Here is a 17,481-nt window from a genome sequence, read left to right on the forward strand (position 1 = left end):
CACATCTGCTCATTTTTTCTCTTTGATAGACTGGCAGATGGTCAGCAAATAGTCTCACATTTAAAATGCAACATAGATTTTAAAGTGTAAAAATAAGCATCCAATTATTTTAAAGGATTCCTGTTCCCCAAGGTAGCCAGTCACCTGTCTTTTTACTCTACTTTGAATCTATTTGCTCACACTCACAAACCAGCCTCACGGACGTCACCATTCTGTTTGGGCAGAATGATCAGTAGTGTAGATAGTACTATAAAGGTGAAATAGCTAAAATATACAGGCAGCTAGCTGCACATATCTTCAACTGTGCTGCTTTTAAAAAAGATGAAAAATATAAAATAAGCCAGACATAAACTGCCTCTGGAAATGGTGAGTGATTTGTTCTATTTTTTTTAACTCCTCTAAAAGCATGTTGTGAAAAGTGCATCGTCAGCTATCAGTCAAATACATAAGCCATCCCAAAGGGCTATGTCCCATTGGTCCTTCAGCTCTGATTTAAGAAACTGATAGGTATGAAGCGAGCTCATTCTGCCAGACTCTGATGTGCAGATGGGTTGCTGGAGGAACATAACTCATCTTCAGGACAGATAGGTGTCTTTCCCACCCACGCACACTGGGATGGGTCAGGTCCCCTCAGCTCCCAATATCCTATTTACGAGAGACACAAATGAGTGTACCACCAGTAGGTGCAAGATGCTGGCACCTTTACTAGGTTTGGCAGGACATGGATCACAATACTTTCACCCTAAGCACAGCCACATGGCACTAGGTTACCATACCAGAGGCAGAGCTACCAAAAATAGAAAGCAGAGAATGGGCCAAATCTGGTTTAATTGAGCTTTGGTTTTCATCTACTGTGTTACAGACCCAAAGATCTTTGCCCGACAGCCCGATCATGCAACTTATGCAAGTAGAGTCTACATTACAGTCAATGAGACTATTCTGGTGAGTAAAGGCTACATGCATATTAGGGTTGTAGGATCAAGCCTTAGGTCTGCAATCTTTCCTGCTGCGTTTATAATAAATAATAATTGGAGATATACCTATCTCCTAGAACTGGAAGGGACCTTGAAAGGTCATGGGGTCCAGCCCCCTGCCTTCACTAGCAGGACCAAGTACTGATTTTTGCCCCAGATTCCTAAACAGCACCCTCAAGGGCTGAGCTTACATCCCTGGCTTTAGCAAGCCAATGCTCAAACCGCTGAGCTTTAGACTAAGTATGAATTTTGCCCATGTACTAAATGCATGAAACGTACTAGGCTAAAATACTTGATCTACTTTCTATCATTTGTAGTTTGGAGAAAATGGTGTGAAAAAAAAGTCACATTTTATTTTTGATTCCCTTGTGGTTTTTTGTTTTCATGTTGTTGTGCAGCATCCTAGACATTTTGGTGGAGAGAAACTTCTTTGGCCCACACCAAGGAATGTTTTTAGGTAGCACTTTTAGCATGAATAATCTCGCACTATTGCTTTATTCAAAGTTTAGCAGAGTCTTGACCAATAGTGGTTTTGAAACTGTGGGCTGTGGTGCAGGATGATCTGCAGACTATTTGGTAGTGTTCAACAGGGAGCTGTCTGATCACACGGTGTTGATTCCTGCTAGGTATTTGCAGCCACTAAATTGTGTTTTAAAAAGCTAACCATGCATTTCAGACTTTCTTACTATCACTTTTCCTCATAAGCCATTGCTATTGTTGCCACAGGGATTTTATATGCTTGCAAATGCAGGGAGGGGGAGATGTCCACAGGCAGACAAATAATCTCTTTATTTAGATGGCCACGCTGTCAAAAAAAGTTTGAGAATTCCTGCTATGGAATATAAAATGGCTCAGAACATCTCTACTAAGGAAGCTTTAGGAAGTCATTGCTCTCTAACCATCTGCCTCTTAAAACTGCTCCTGTGTAATGATTGTAAACTTTGCTGTTTTATTTTTAAGTCTTGAAGTGTCTGTTAAACCCTAATAGGATTTAATGCAATGGAGATCTTTTCCTATAATTTTCCTCTGGGTGTTCTTTGAGTCATTATCCATTTTTAGACAGTGGTGGAGTAATTAAACAGATCCAGGCATCTTTCAAGTATTGAAGGGTATTTTTAATTAAGGAGAAGTTCAGGTGAGACTTTGATTATACACAATCCTTCTAGCACAGATGAAGCCATGGCTTTCAAAGTTTTACCAGATATATAAAAGTATTCTCTCTGACTCTGTAGGGAAGCCTTCAGGCCATGGCCCCAGACCTGACATTTCTCTTTTTAAAAGCCCTAGGCCAAGCTGCAAACCACAAAATCAACAAAAGTACCACGTGCCAAGCCAGAGACAGACCAAAGAGTTATTGAGTACAGGTGGAGAGCGCTGGGGATATTTTGATATATAACTGGAATGCAACATCTGAGCATCTAGGTTTTAAAATGTTCACAAGGTCATTAAACAAAGCTGATATGCATGTATCAGTGCCACACCTCAAAAACCGAATAAAGAAACCATAAACAGTTAGCACTGAGACATTCCTGTCACCTTCAAAACTGCATCTGGCCCCAAATCTAGTGAATGAGAACCAGAACTAGACTGAATTAAACTATGCTCCTTTTCCAAACCTTTTTCAAGGTATCAGAGGTTATATCCATGCAGTAAAACAAAGTCTTTTCGTGGTGTGGCTCTGGGCCTGTCTGTGCATTGTGTCTGTGCATATTGGGGTGTGTGGTGTCTCTGCTGTGAGTTATGTCTGTCTTTTGGTGTGTCGTCTGAGTGGGTTTTGGTGTGGGCGTGTGTGGCTGTGGCCCTGAGTTCTGCGTCTGTGCATGTGTGTTGTGGCTGTGCCTGTCTCTGGGTGTGCCTTTGTGTTTCTCCAGGTGAGCATTTGTGAATGGTGTCATCCCTTGGCGGGCATGCCAGCGTGTGTTGTGGCTAGTGTGTGTCTCTGCCTTTTCCCTCTCTGCACAAAGCTTCCAGGTAAGCGCAGCTCCAACTCAGACCCTTCCAAAACACACCCTTCCCCCAAACTCACGGCCCAAGAGAAAATCAACACCACCCTTCTCCAAAGAGCAAGGAGTGCCGGGGGGAGGGATTGTTACACACACACACACAGGACTCCAGCCCCAGCGCCTGGCTGGGAAGTTTGCTCGCCCCCCCGCCGGCTCGCTCACCTGTTCGGGCCCCTGGAAGCAGATCCTGCAGAGCGGGGTCCTCATGCCGCTGTCCAGGCTGCTGCCCAGCGAGTACCTGTCCTCCGCCTTCCCTTTGCAGAAGTCCTCCGAGGACGCGCTGCTCATGGTGGACGCGGAGGGCTCGCCGGCCGGGCTGCTCCACTCCTCCTCGGGCGGGCTGGCCGGGCCGCCCCCCCCTGCAGCCGGCGCCCTCCAGGCGCCCCCTCGCCCCCCATGCAGCGCGGGCAGGGTGTTGTTGGCCGCCGGCCCGCCCGGGCGGGGGGCTCTGCTGTCCATGGGGAAGGGAGGAGGGGGCGCGGGGGGTCTCCGGAGCAGGAAGACTTTCAGGTCATTGAACAACATGCGGCAGCGGCATTTGAGGAGGCTCTGATGGTGCAACATCTGTCTTGGACTCCGCAATCCGCAGCAGCAGCACCATAAACCGACTACACCGGCTGGTATTAACATGTGCCTTCCCTTTCCAGGCAGGGACGGGCGGGAAAGAGCAACCGGCAGGGAAGGCCCAGGAGCCAGAGGGCTGGTGGCTAGTTTCTCCCCCAACCCACCCCCAAATATTGGGCAGTTTTCTTTCTTTAAAAAAAGTGGATCTGGAGGAAGATCTGGTTAAAATTCACCGCAACCCGCTGATCATTAATAAGGATAAAAAATTATCGCTGCCCTTCCCTTACTCCCCCCCCCCCTTTTTTTAAACTGGACAAATTCCACAAGTTTGTTTAGAAATAAGCCGGTGTTAGAAATAAACCCTCCGCTGGGGGGGTTCAGAGAAACACGGGGGCTCCTGGAAAGTCTTGACTCCTGCGCCTGTGAAAAAGGGGGTCGCGTCTCTCCAGTGGGTGTGGAGAAAGGAGGGAAATATGGGTCTTTCCCCAGTATTTGGCATGTCAAGCGGTTCCTTTTCCTTATAGCTGTTAGCAGCCGAGTAATCTGAAACGGTACAAAGGGATGTGGCATCAGACGGGAGAAACAGCGGACTAAGGACATGCAAAACTGGGTTTTGTTCTTCTCATGATCAAAACTGCCTTCGTTGACAAAAGGGCCTTCACGTTATTTTTTTCCTGGGGAAGGGGGTGAAAACACCCTACATTTGCAACACGATCCTCACAGGCTCCTTCAAACGTTGCTGTTGTGTTCAGAATGTTTCATGATCAATATTAAAAGTCCCAAAAGACACGATTAGCATCCAATGAGCCTATCCCCCAAAGCAGTTTGTTTGGTTTGATTTTACCTCCTCCACTCCAGCAGCTGTCTGGACCACACACAAAAACCTGGCAATTGGTGAGGAAGGGGGAGCGCTTAGTACCTGCCAAGCTGTTATTCCCCTGGACTAAAAACCCCTAGACATCTGATCTAGTCTTTGCTTGTAATTGACCAGGCAAACGTGGATCTTACATGGTCACATTTCCTTCCCCCTTTCACCAAGCAGGGACGTCATCAAACGCATTGGCAGCCTGCACAGCCTATATTGAGGATGGCAAGGAAGGTTCTCTCTGCAACTGCAGGAATCTCCTTTAGATGCATAGGACGAGGCTCCTTCCTTTTCTCCACCACCAAACCCAGCTTCATTTTCCTCCCCTTCTCTCCTCCTCCTCTGAATGTTGTTCTCTCTCTCTCTGGCATTGACATTCAACCATTGCATGTGTCTCTGGCAAAAAAAAAAAAATCTCCTCTCCGTCTAAGAGCCTCTGATGAAACACAATGCACCAGACACAAGGGGATGCATGGGTTATTTTGCCTGCAGCTCCTATCGTGTTGGCAGCATCGAGCTGTCTCTCTCATCAGCCTCCTCTCAGCTCTCCCTTCCGGCTTGCAGTGATGATGATGCTGTTGCTACCTCCCTTGGATGCAACGGAGAAGGAGGCTTGTGTGCAGTGCAAATGGGGATTTTGAGGAGGGGAGGGGGGCGTAACGTGGGTCTCTCTCCTCCCCTCCCCCCTGAAAAAAAATAAGAAAAAAGCAAAGAGGAAGGGGGCATAGATGCAAGAATTCAGGCTGCCCCAGCCTTTGGCTCCCCTCCGCCTAGGTTGCCGACCGCTTTCAATAGACCGTCTTGGGAGGAAAAAGAGAAGAAAGATGTTGGTTGGGTGGAAGTGTGTCTGGGAACCCAGCAGCTCCCCGAGCAGCGGCAGCAGGAGGAGGAGGAGGAGGAAAGGGGCTGGCCAGTGCTGCTGCAGTTTCAGCACCACGAGCCTCTGGACAGCTCCCTCCCAGGCTTGGCACGTCAGGCGGCTGGGGGACTGACGCAACCAGCCACGGGAAGGGAGAGGGGAGGACAGACTGTTGTGCTGGGTGTGCAAGCGCCTACTATGCTGGCCTCCGGGCTGCACTCCAAGCATTATTCGTTCCTGGAGCTATTATTTTCATATGGTGGGTTAGTGTTTGCATAGAGCCTGCCTGCGAAGCTGTCTCGGGTGGATGTTTTCATACAGCCCGGGTGTGTGTATAAATGTCTGTGTGTGTGTATGTGTGTGTGGGCTGGCATGTGTGTGTCTGCATGAACTTCTCTTTGTGTGTGTGGATGTCTGTACAAATGTGTGTGGCTGCATGTCGGTGGGTACATGTGTGAATGTCTGTGTATGAATGTGTGGGTGTCTGTGTGTATGTGTACAAATGTATCTGTGTATGAATATCTGCGTGTATATGTATGAATGTGTGGGTGTCTGTGTGAATGTGGGTACAAATGTGTGTGTGTGTGAATGTTGTGTATGTATACAAATGTATGTGTGTATGAATATCTATGTGTGTATGAATGTGTGTGTATAGGTGTGAATGTGGGTACAAATGTGTGTGTGTGTGAATGTCTCTGTATGAATGTGTGTATGTGTACAAATGAATGTGTATGTACATGAATGTATCTCTGTGTGAATGTCTTTGTGTATATCTATCAATGTCTAGGTATTTGTGCACACGTCTGTGTCTATGTTTTATGTGTGTCTGCATTTTATGTCTGTGTGTGGGTTTGTATCTGTATATACATAGCTCCTAAGTGACAGCATTTTAAACTCTGGCTTTCATGAACCCTGCAAAAAACAAAACAAAAACAACTAGTGACACAAGTATGATCACCTTTCAGAAACAGGGAACTACAGAATTAATTCCTTCTAAAAAGGAATGAATGAAGACAGTGCAGAATCCGATCATTATTAAATAACTAGCAGACCATGTGCCTCAAGGTGTGAAGAAATCCATCTTGTCTGAGTCTAGTTTTACTTCAGACTAGTATTTCATTCTGTGATAGGACCTTTGAAATAATGAGTGGAAACTTTCAGGTGCAGGTGAAGTCACAATGTATATTCATAGATTCATAGATTCATAGACTCTAGGACTGGAAGGGACCTCGAGAGGTCATCGAGTCCAGTTCCTTGCCCTCATGGCAGGACCAAATACTGTCTAGACCATATTATATGTGACAGATTTATGCTGTAGCAGTTATTCATTTTAGAGAAATTCAAGATGAAAAAAATGCCACTGATGAACTTTTCCCCAGCAGATTAATTAGTTGCAGAGGATTTACTGGTTTAACAGGTATGATAATCAATATTTTTAATTTCACACCAGGGAGGTTTGCTTGTTAATAGATTTGTTCTTTTCAAGTGTGTTGTTATTTAATTATCCTTTACTATAAAACATAGGTTCTGGTGCAGAGTAAATACATTTGAACTCATCATTCTATCAGGTATTTGCTGTAGATAATTGACAACATTGGCAATACAGTGGCTAGTTTTGTAGCCCCTGCTTCATCTGCTTTGAAAACTCTAGATAAGGTTGCTGAATAGATACTGAAGTCCATTGGCTATCCACTTTCCAAGTGTGTCAATTGCATCAGCAGTGATCATTTTAAGCCATGTTATCCCACCAATGGGCATCCACCTAGATATGGAGAGACCACCTATAAAGAGGAGAGGGAAGGCAGTCTTTGGTTTCACTGCTGAAGCCATGAACAAAGGTACCAGTTTTGACATGGACAAGAAGGATCAAATTCTTGCGTGATTTAGAGATATACCACCTTCACAATCCCATTGCAGTCAACAGACTGACTCATTTCAGAGGCCACTGGGCAGCTGTTGAAGTAGTCATCAATGACTTTTGGTGACAACAGATGATGCCTGGATTTGAACCAGTGTCTAGCAGTTTTGAGATCTCTGCCCCCTCCCAATTGGTTCTTCCACCTACCCAACAAGGTGTCATCAAACCACAGAAGAAGGGGGGAAATGACTACTTTATTGTGATCTCAAGGCTTGTGAAACCTTTGGTAATCCTAGGCAGCTCCTCTAGCCACTCCTTGCATAAAACTCCCTCCGTCAGCAGGGTTTCAATACCTACAACTGATAGGAAAAGAATACCAATGTCACTCAAAGGTTATACTGGGTCCTGGACAGGGTTCTGAGATTGCCTTCTTTGCAATACGTATAATAAATGAGTAAATGGTAGCACCACAATCAGTAGAAGATCCGATAGTGTTATCTAATTAAGATTAGAGCGAAACCGATTATTCACCACAGCAAAATGAAAACAGCAGATGCAATTAGTTTGCAGCAAATAAATGACACATCAAAATGCTGTAAAGTTAAAGCATTCATCACTGTGGTCTGCCATGCCTTTCAGAAGCGAGTCTTTTACAACAGAACAAATTGGCCTTGTAGGACCTCCAAAAGTATATTAATGCTTCTGTGAATTTCAAATCCTCCTATTCTATTAGGGTCATTGGTTTAAAACTAATGTAAAGAGCTTTTTAGAGACTTTCTGAGCTCCAGACAGACTGGTGAGAGGTTGGCTTCTGCATGCCTGCATCCCAGAATGATTCTCCATCTCCTTCCCTTTACTGCCCTATTCAATTGTTTTAATGTCACCAATATTTTCAGAATGCCTCGCCCAATCATAGAATTGAAACAAACCCAACCACCTTATAATAATAATGTGGCTATCATCTTTCCACCTCCTCAGGTTTTTTCAAAGGGAGCATTTAGGGGCAGCCTGTTATATTAGATTGTGCATTTTAATGTACGGGCTATGCACCTGGAACACAGGTTGGCTGCCCATGGATATTTTTATAAACATGAATAAATAAATAAATAAATAATAAATCGGAGGCTCTCGGAATGCTTTACAAAGACAGACGTATCATTATCACTGTTTTACAAATGGGGAGAAAAGAGGCCATAACAGGGTATACCGGCTCTTGAAGGATAAAGGGGACCAGAAGACCCCATTCCAGGTGTTGGAATGAACAAAGGCCTAGAAAACGGCCTTGTAGCAGAAAAGAGGAAGTGGCCCCAGGTAATTAAGAGTTGGATGAAGGGGGGAAACCCAAATCACTGTTTCTTTAAGGCTCAGGGCCAGGAGCACTGTTGTGTAGGGTGGGGTGGGGTTCCCATCTCTTCCAGCCAATGGGGGGGAGCTCTCTTGGAGGCTGGCAGTATATAGGCTGCTTTCTGTCTCAGAACAAGGGAGAGTCTGAAGGAGAAGAAAGCCAGGGCCAGAGCTCCTATCAGAAAGGGCTGGGACTGGCAGCTTCAGGTGGAATACGCTGACAGAGAAAGAGGTCTGGGTGTGGCAGGAGAACCAAAGCTAACTATGAACTGTTGAATTATGATTTGGGACTTTATGTTGTGGACTTTTTGAGGCCTGTTTGGATTTTTTGAGTAAGGAGTCTAAGGACTGTGTGAATTTCATTTAATATTAAACCAGTCCTAGAAAGGATGCTGTGAGCTGCAACAGAGACTGTCTGGCATGCTTATGTGGGGGCTTACAGTATGCCTGCAGTGACATCTGGCCGTGAGAAGGTGCTCAGTAAGTGACCACCCTGCTACAGAGCTTAAGCCAACGTTTTCAAACAGCATTTTGGTTCCTAACTATGGATTTTGTGGCCTAACTTAGGGTACTCAGATTTGAAGCTGTTGGGCTAAATTACTTCCTAAAAGTAAAGACTGAGTCAGTGGCAGTCAGGAATACAGCCTTGGCTCCCTCCCCACACGTTACAGCACACAAAATCAATGGGAGCCATTCGTTCTGCAGTGAGAGGACCTGTCTTCAGGTGTCCTGATGCCTTGTCCCTTGCTCTAACCACTAGACTATAAGGGATTACGCTTGTTAAAGGCATAAACATGAACTTTTGAGGCCTTCAGAACTTGCTGTGCAATTAATTCTTTTTAATGAAACAGTTTGTTAGATTTGCTCCCCCCCATCCAAATTAAACTAATATGCTGATGTGATAATCTCTCTCCCCCCCTTAACTATTATTGATAAGACTAATAATAATAATAATAATCCTTATTAGCATTATTGAGCTTTTTATCCTCTTTACAGACATACTTTGGTAAGGGGGCCTTTAGAGACCTTTAGACAATTAACTAATCTGCTGATAAGGGGGACAAGGAAGATAGCTGGGATGCGGAGGAAGCTGGTATGCTACCATTCAATTACACACCAGGGTCTTCAAAAACCCTGATCAGAGAACAGTGGAACAGAGAAATTCCACACTGCTTTGGGCCAAATCCTGAATCGAGAGCACAGCCTAAAGAACCATGCTGTGTGCTCTGAAGCTCTGTGGAGTTGGAGGGAATCATCTGAACTAGTAATTTGTTTCAGTAGCCAAAGGCCCATCCCTTATTCTCTATCACAGCGCAAACTGGGATTAGCCTCTGCACCTTATACATTAGCAACAGCAGCTGCATCACACTTGCAAAACCTCCCTGCAAAGGGGCCAGCCTTCAGCAGAGAAAACGGCAGGGAAGGAGAGAGAGCTTTGACCAAAATTCACAAGTAAACCCTCACTATAATCTCTCTCTATATTTGGACTGCACCCGTCTGTATGTGCTCGATATCGAAAAGCCTATTTAAACCCTGGTAGGTCAGAGACAAAATTCAAAAGAAAAAAATAATAGGAGTTATTAGAATGAATGAATGAATGAACAGCAGTGAACTGATTGAAACACAACCAATTCAAGTGTGTGTGTGTGTGTGTGAGAGAGAGAGAGAGAGAGAGAAATAAAATGCTGTCTGGGCAGCTAGCATCAGACAGCCAGAAAACAGCCATAGAAACCTCCCTTTGTATTCTCCATCACTCTGAAAGTAAACAGTCACCTAAGCCCATTTTGCTGCCCACCTACTCAGTCAATAGCAGCACAGCACTTCCTATTCTGCTTCAGGCTCCTTAATGGTGCAGCGGCAGCTTTGATTGCCTTGTTGGCCGCATCCCTATGGCAAACCATTACTTACGGCCTATTCACTGAAGTTTCCTACTGCACTCTGAACAATCAGGAGCTGCTCATCAGCTAAGTACCCCTGTGAGTGCACGGCACAGCAAGACTTCCTGAATTCTTTCCTGAATGGAGATAATATTGATATAATTAACATAAGCTTGCTGGCGAAGCCAGTGGGCAGATCCAGCCAGGGTTTGTGGTGGGTTCTGTCCATAAGGCTGAATGTCTTGGAGGAGAAGGATGCTACTAGCTAGGATGGCTGGAGGATGCGCTGGCTCAGAGAACCCTAACAATAATCTGTCTATTGATTGAAATGATCTTCTCAAAAGACCCTTCAGTTAATTTTGTAATGCTGTTTGCACCGAGCCTGTGTTGCATTTAGACTGTGGTGAGTAAGCTGTTAGCAAGTTTCCATGAATTCCTTTTGGTCAGGCAAGATGGCGGCAGCTTTTGCAGTTCTTCTCTCTCCTACCTCTGACACCTCCCCCAAACTCTCTAGTGTTCCCAAGTATGCTTTGCACTTACTTCTGTTCCATGCTGTTAGCATTAGGTATCACAGCCCGCTTTGGGCTGACACAGGGCACTCACTTTCTGTTTGGGTGGGGGGAAAGGGGTGTTAAAAAAACGTTGTGCAAATACTTTTATCATCAATTCCTATGATGGAGAATAACACTCTCGATCTCACTGTATTTATATAACTAGGATACTGAAAAGAGCCCAAGTTCCTTTTCCCACTGTAACCCATTTCCTATTCTCTTTAAGGGTGTCCTAGGGACAAATTCCTCCCTTTCTTCTTATTATTTAAAATTCAAAACTGCGAGCTGAGAGCATGCCACTGCCAGAACCATCATTCCAAAGCATGGAGTTTTCTGCTTTCAAGCCCTAAGCCAATACCTGCCTAGAAATTTTGAAAACGTTGGATGACTCTGGGTAGAACTGTGACTTTAATTAAGCAATCAGACATGACAGATTGTGTATTTTAGGGGGATTATAACCAACCCTTGAGTAGCTTTAGAAGGCATCAGGCCAAAGGCCAAGCAGTTTTAACTACTCGACAAGTGCAGTAATCATCTTGAAATGCAGAGCCTAGAGGGGCCTGGAGTTTAGACATTAGAGAAATAACATGTTGAGCCCTTTGGTATTTCCTGAGCATTATAAACATGGTTGTACTGTCCTGAGTAAGGTCAAGTTTGATCCAGGGTTCTAACTGCACATACTGTATTTATAGCCTGTTTTAGTCAGATTGTAGTGAGGCAGAATGGCCTCCCTCTAAGCCTGAGATGGAGGGATCACTACACTCTCCCTGGTGGGTGGAGCCAAGCCAGCTCTGCCCCACACTCCAGAAGTAGGGGGTCGGGGGGGGACAGGAAGTATAAGAGGAGGGCCCTTCAGCTCAGTTGGGCCAGAGCCAGCAAAGGAGACAGATGTCTCTAGCCCGCTGCAGAATTCTGGACCAGACCTTGAGCTGTGTAACGCCCTGCCCTTGGAGGAGGAGACCGAGAGCAGAGAGGAGCTCCTCCAGGTAATCTGCCACTTACCTGGAGGAGACTGAGGACCCGCAAACTATGGAGCTACACCAGCGGATTGGGGTAGGAAGTTGCCCAGCGGAACCAGATATTAGTCAGGTTGTGCGGTCGCAGTACGAGTCAGTGTGCTTTGGCAAGATCGCTGCTGACCCAGCGGTGGGATCTCCCTCGCCACACACACACACACTGTTAGGGCCCAGGGCTGGGACTCAGTGGAGTAGGGGGGACTTGGGTCCCCCTGCCACCAACTCCAACCCTGAGGTGGTGGCCTACTCCCACTAGGCCGGGAGCTTTCTGGCTTGCCCCAGTCGGAAGGCTGCAAGCTCCTATACTGTGTTTGCTGTCTGCCTTAGCCGGGAGGCTGGGCTAAAGGCTGCTTAATTATTTATTGCTCAGGGCCAAGGGCGCTGGAACAATTTTTATAGCGCGGGTGCTGATGATGGAAACCATGTATTTGGTGGTGTTATTACTACTTCAAGCCAGGAGGTGCAGCAGCACCCCTAATTCCAGCACCACTGCTCAGGGCGTCAGAGCCTGGTCTGTATTTACTGCCTGCCTTAACTAGGAGGCTTGGGCCCAGAGACTGCTTATTGCTCTGTCCCACCCAGAAGGTCGGAGCCCAGACTATGAGTACTGTCCGCTCTCGCCAGGTGGCTCGGGCTAAGGACCTCTAATTAACTGTTGTTTATTGCCTGATGCAGCAGGTCAGAGTGGCCTCCCTCCGAGCCTGAGACGGAGGCATCACTACACAGATCTCCTGTTCCTTGAACAAATGCTCATGTTGTAATAGTCTGATGTGGGACGCAGAGCAGAAACAGTGCTGGGCCTGATCCTGAGATAAAAGCCGCACCCTCAAAATCAACAGGTTTTGAGAAGGCTCAGCACTTCAGACACTCAGCATTTAGCAAGACTAGGCACAATAATCCACAGATTATTCCTGCTAGCAGCATGGTATGTGAGGGTGCTGTATAATTGTTTTAGCAGGCCAAGGACAGCACAAGTTTGCCATTATCCTGGAAAGTTTTAATGGCTGCCATCAAGCATATCTTTGACCTATCGAGCAATCGCAGACCAGGTTAAAGTTGTTGGATGTGCTAACCAACCTTCGTTCAGGCTAAATTGAAGGAGTAATTAGGCCCTTTTTATAAAGTGATAGTTAGAAGCAGTCGAAGCCACTGCCCAAGGCACTGGGTCACATGACAACTTGAGCAGAGTTAAGCTGTGGAGTCGGGATTTCCCTGGGACTGAGAGGCTTGATTGGCTAGAGCTGTATGTCTGTCTGCATGTGAGAGGCAGAAAGCAAGAGAAGCAACGGTGAGCATGATGCTAGGAGGAATCCCAGAAACAGAGCTCCAGCACAGTACCCACTGGAAAGGCAACCTTGGATTTCTGAGCAAGGAAATTGCCTGCGCTTTGTCTCTACTGTGCTCAGAGAAACAGGTCTGTGTGTCCATTCTTTGTAAACAAACAGGCCTGCACCAAAGAAACAACTGACTCAGATCATCAATTTCTCCTCCTAATAGAAACAATGTGGCAAGGCCTCAGATGTTAGCTAATTTCTGGGGCCAAAAGGGGCATCAATCCATTAGCAGACCACACCACCTGTTATCCAAACCCCACTCAGCAATGCCCCTTGGGCATCCTCTTGCAGAGGTTCCCCAAGGTATTTTGGGTTACCAGAATCAAGGTGGAAAATGCACACCCCACATTCCCCCTCTGTCCACTAGTTTTCTGGAATGTGCCTATGCCCAAGGGGAAGCACGAAATCATCCCTCTGCATTATAACACTATTATAGCGCAATGGAGGGAGAAGAGCCTGGACACAGAGAACTAGAATGTTGGATGCTGTTTCTCAAAAGCCCTGCAGATCCACATACCAGGATTTTGCATCTTGGACTGCCCAGATAACCTCCTGAGCTGTGTCATCTCATTTCTGGAACGGTAGACAAACATGCAGACTTTGCATAAACGCAATATGTGCAGAGCCGTCATTTACAAGGCAGATAATCTCGTTAGTTTCATCACAACAATAGATGAGCTCTCCAGGCTGGCAGAGGCAGGAAGCTCTGTGGGGGCAGAGCTCTTAGTCCCAAGCACTAAGAGGAAAGCGCATGTCATGTCACTCAAGTGACTCCAGCTGGAGCATTTAGGGGAAAGATTAGTATAATGCAGTGCATTTGAGGGTGATGGGAAGGGACGTACAATGGGGGATCCTCAGTCTACAAAAATAGGTAACAGTCTCAGGGACATGTATGCTCACACATGTTGGCTACGCATAATTCATGCAGCAGGATTGCTTGGTAAATCCTGCTGATAAAACCTGGTTTTAAAACACAAGGTACAAAATGTTGAGCTAAGAGGTTGATGATGGCTAGGGTACCAAGATAAGCAGTTGTCTCAAGCCCTTTTCTTTGTAGGTGTTATAAATGCAGAGATGTATAGAATGCTAGTCAACAAATGAAAGGTGATTTTAAACTAACATGTATTGGTCCTTCTGATTATTTCTCTGTGTACCTTAGCATGAGGACAAATGCTATGTCTGTGCCCAGGGTTCATATCAGAAAGAGAGAGATACCTATCTCATAGAGCTGGAAGGGACCTTAAGAGGTCATTGAGTGCAGTCCCCTATACCTTCACAGCAGGACCAAGTACCATCCCTCACAGATTTTTTGCGCACCCGATCCCTAAATCCCACCCTCAAGGATTGAACTCATAACTTTAGGCTTAGCAGGCTAATGTTCAAACCACTGAGCTATCCCTCCCCCTAGTACCAACTGTGGCAGAAGAGGATAGAGTGGATTTAAATACAGTGGTGCCATAAAGAGCGCTGCTGGAAACGACAGCAAAAAGACACATAAGCGCAGTGAGCGGGACATGTTAGTGAATATACACCAGTGTCAATGAGAAGAGATTTTTGACCCTTGAGTTGCTGGTGGTCTCACCAGGGCACATTGTTGGCGGAAGCTTGTACTGACAAGGCCTGGGCTGTCTTTCAGTGGGGCTCCATTAGGGGCATCAATCTGGCACGTGTCAGAAGTACTACATTCAAAAGAGAGGGCAAGAACCACCACAATACAAGCCAGTGGTGCATTAGAAACATGTGAGGGAGGAGACTCTCTTGCCTTCAAGCAATGCGCTAGATCAGTGATACTCACTCAGATTGAGACTCATGAGCTGCAAGTGGCTCTTTGCAGCACATGATTTTAAAACATTGTGTGATTTAATTAATGACCAATCAGGATGCTTTTACTATGATATTAACCAATTGTAGTATATTTGGTCAGTCATTTTTCTGTGAGAATTCTAATATATTAGGACTGTCAAACAATTAGAAAAATAATTGCAATTAATCTTGAGATTTAAAAAAAAAAGTCTCAATTAACACAGTTTTAATTGCACAATTAAACAATAATAGAATACAAATTTAAATCCAGCATGGAAGCATGTCCTCTGAAATGTTGGTCGAAGCATGACGGTCATATGAATGTTTAGCATATCTGGCACGTAAATACCTTGCAACGCCGACTACGACAGTGCCATGTGAACTCCTGTTCTCACTTTCAGGTGACATTGTAAACACGAAGCAGGCAGCAGTATCTCCCATGAATGTAAAAAAAACTTTTTTGTCTTAGCAATTGGCTGAACAAGAAGTAGGACTGAATGGACTTGTAGGATCTAAAGTTTTACATTGTTTTGTTTTTGAGTGCAGTTATGTAAAAAAAATCATTCTACATTTGTAAGTTGCACTTTCACGATAAAGAGATTGCACTACATTACTTGTATGAGGTGAATTGAAAAATACTATTTCTTTTGCTTATCATTTTTACAGTGCACATATCTGTAATCAAAAATAATATAAAGTGAGCACTGTACATTTTATATTCCATGTTTTAATTGAAATTAATGTGTTTGAAAATGTAGAAAAAATCTAAAAATATTTGTAATAAATTGAAAACTCCATTTAATTGAAAATTTCAAAAGATCTAGTTAATTTGTTTTGCATTAATTGCTTGCGTTAACTGTGATTAATTGATAACCCTAATATATATGAGTAAATGAAACAATTAATTCACACTATTGTGACTCTTTCAGGTAATGTTGACCACTAAGTTGGTTGCTGAACTTCTGAGGTCTGAATATCACTGCGCAAGATTGACCATTTACTAATGGACCCTATGTTAATTAAAGAGAGAGTTCAAAAGCTTATATATTTTCCTGTCCAGTTAATTAATTGATTTAGAATAAGATTTATGTAGTTAAGGGGTTTTTATAATTACATGTTACACAGAGTGGAAAATGGAACAATTTAATAGACTACAGCTGTGATACTGCCAAGTGCTGAGCACCTCCAGGGAGGACTTAAGCAGTCTGATCTCCCAATGAGCCAACTTCTCTCTGCTGCTGACAGTCTGCAGATCTTAGGTTCCCAGTTGCAGTTGCTCAGCATCACTCACTCAGCATCAACCCACTGAATTGAGGGTTCTCAGCACCACACGGGAGTGGGTCCTAAGTTACTTCAGAAAGGATTTTGTCAAGGTAACGGCATTTATTTTTCACTACAGAGCTGATTTCGCACAAGCAGTTTTGTATGCCATTAAAGGTGAGGCTTCTTCCTATTGGCTTTTAGCTTAGATCAGACTCAAGTCACTGTGGCACTGGGCCGGCTGTGATCTCATCCCTCAGCTCTATATTATTAATTAGATTTTCCTTTAGGTCCAGATCCCTGAATCTTCATTTGAAGATGAACATCTGAACCCATTCAGAAGAGACCATGGGAGGCAGAACATTAGCCTGGGAGTCTGTTTCTTTTTCAGTTATTCATCAAAATCACAAAACCCTTATGTAAGAACCTTATTCTTCAGGCCTTATGCCCACACAGGAACTTCCACTGTAGTATCTACCTGCCTGGACTGGATGTGTTATCAAAAGATCTTAAAGCACGTTACAAAGGTGGAGAAGAATCACCTGTCTAAAGGCAATAGTGGGTCAGTCCAAACAAGCAAACATAACAGTGACAAAGCTAGGATTAGAACTCATTTTGCCTGGTACCTAGACCTCTGCTTTTGTACCAAGCCATCTTTGAAGATAGAGTTGAGTGAGGACATGTGATATATATATATATATATATATAGCTTGATACTATAATTCTGTTTGTTCCTTCGCTTTTATTAGTAGAGATGGTTGTGTGAAAACAGGATCTTTGTTTCTTAGAAGTTCATCAGCTCCTGCTGCTGATTGTCCCCTAGAAATCTGATTCGAAATCCTCAGTGTGGGGACATCATTTCCACAGCAACTAGTGAAGAAGCCCAAACCCCTTTGGGAAGGAATAAACTGCAAGAACCGATGAAGCTCCTAAGCAACCAAAATCCTGGATTTGGGTGAAAGTTTGCAATAAGAAGAAGAAAAGAAAACCCCAGGGTTCTCTAGGCAGAAGGAAGGCTAGAAATTTGTTTAGGTTTTAATGAAAGTTGAGATTCCAGTGTACTCGCATAATGCTGGGATCTGGGGCTTTAAGAAAACCAAAGATTGTGAGACTTGGGATAAAAATCATAAGAGGTGGCAATGCTGAAAATCGGAGCATACTAATGGACCTTAT

General features: G+C 44.6%; 2 protein-coding genes across 2 annotated transcripts in view; one reads left to right on the plus strand and one right to left on the minus strand.

Moving 5' to 3' along the window:
• MARCHF4 (membrane associated ring-CH-type finger 4) overlaps window positions 1-3,607 on the minus strand; it is a 166,635-nt gene extending 163,028 nt beyond the window's left edge. The window contains exon 1 of the mRNA XM_032764469.2: window positions 3,140-3,607. Within this exon, the coding sequence (XP_032620360.1) occupies window positions 3,140-3,607 (468 nt within the window). The remainder of the gene's footprint in view (window positions 1-3,139) is intronic.
• The window catches only part of SMARCAL1 (SNF2 related chromatin remodeling annealing helicase 1), a 189,702-nt gene that overhangs the window by 91,887 nt on the left and 80,334 nt on the right, over window positions 1-17,481 (plus strand). The gene's annotated exons all lie outside the window — the stretch shown is intronic.

This window comes from Chelonoidis abingdonii, chromosome 10, assembly GCF_003597395.2.
Source record: "Chelonoidis abingdonii isolate Lonesome George chromosome 10, CheloAbing_2.0, whole genome shotgun sequence".
NCBI classification, from domain to species: Eukaryota; Metazoa; Chordata; order Testudines; family Testudinidae; genus Chelonoidis; species Chelonoidis abingdonii.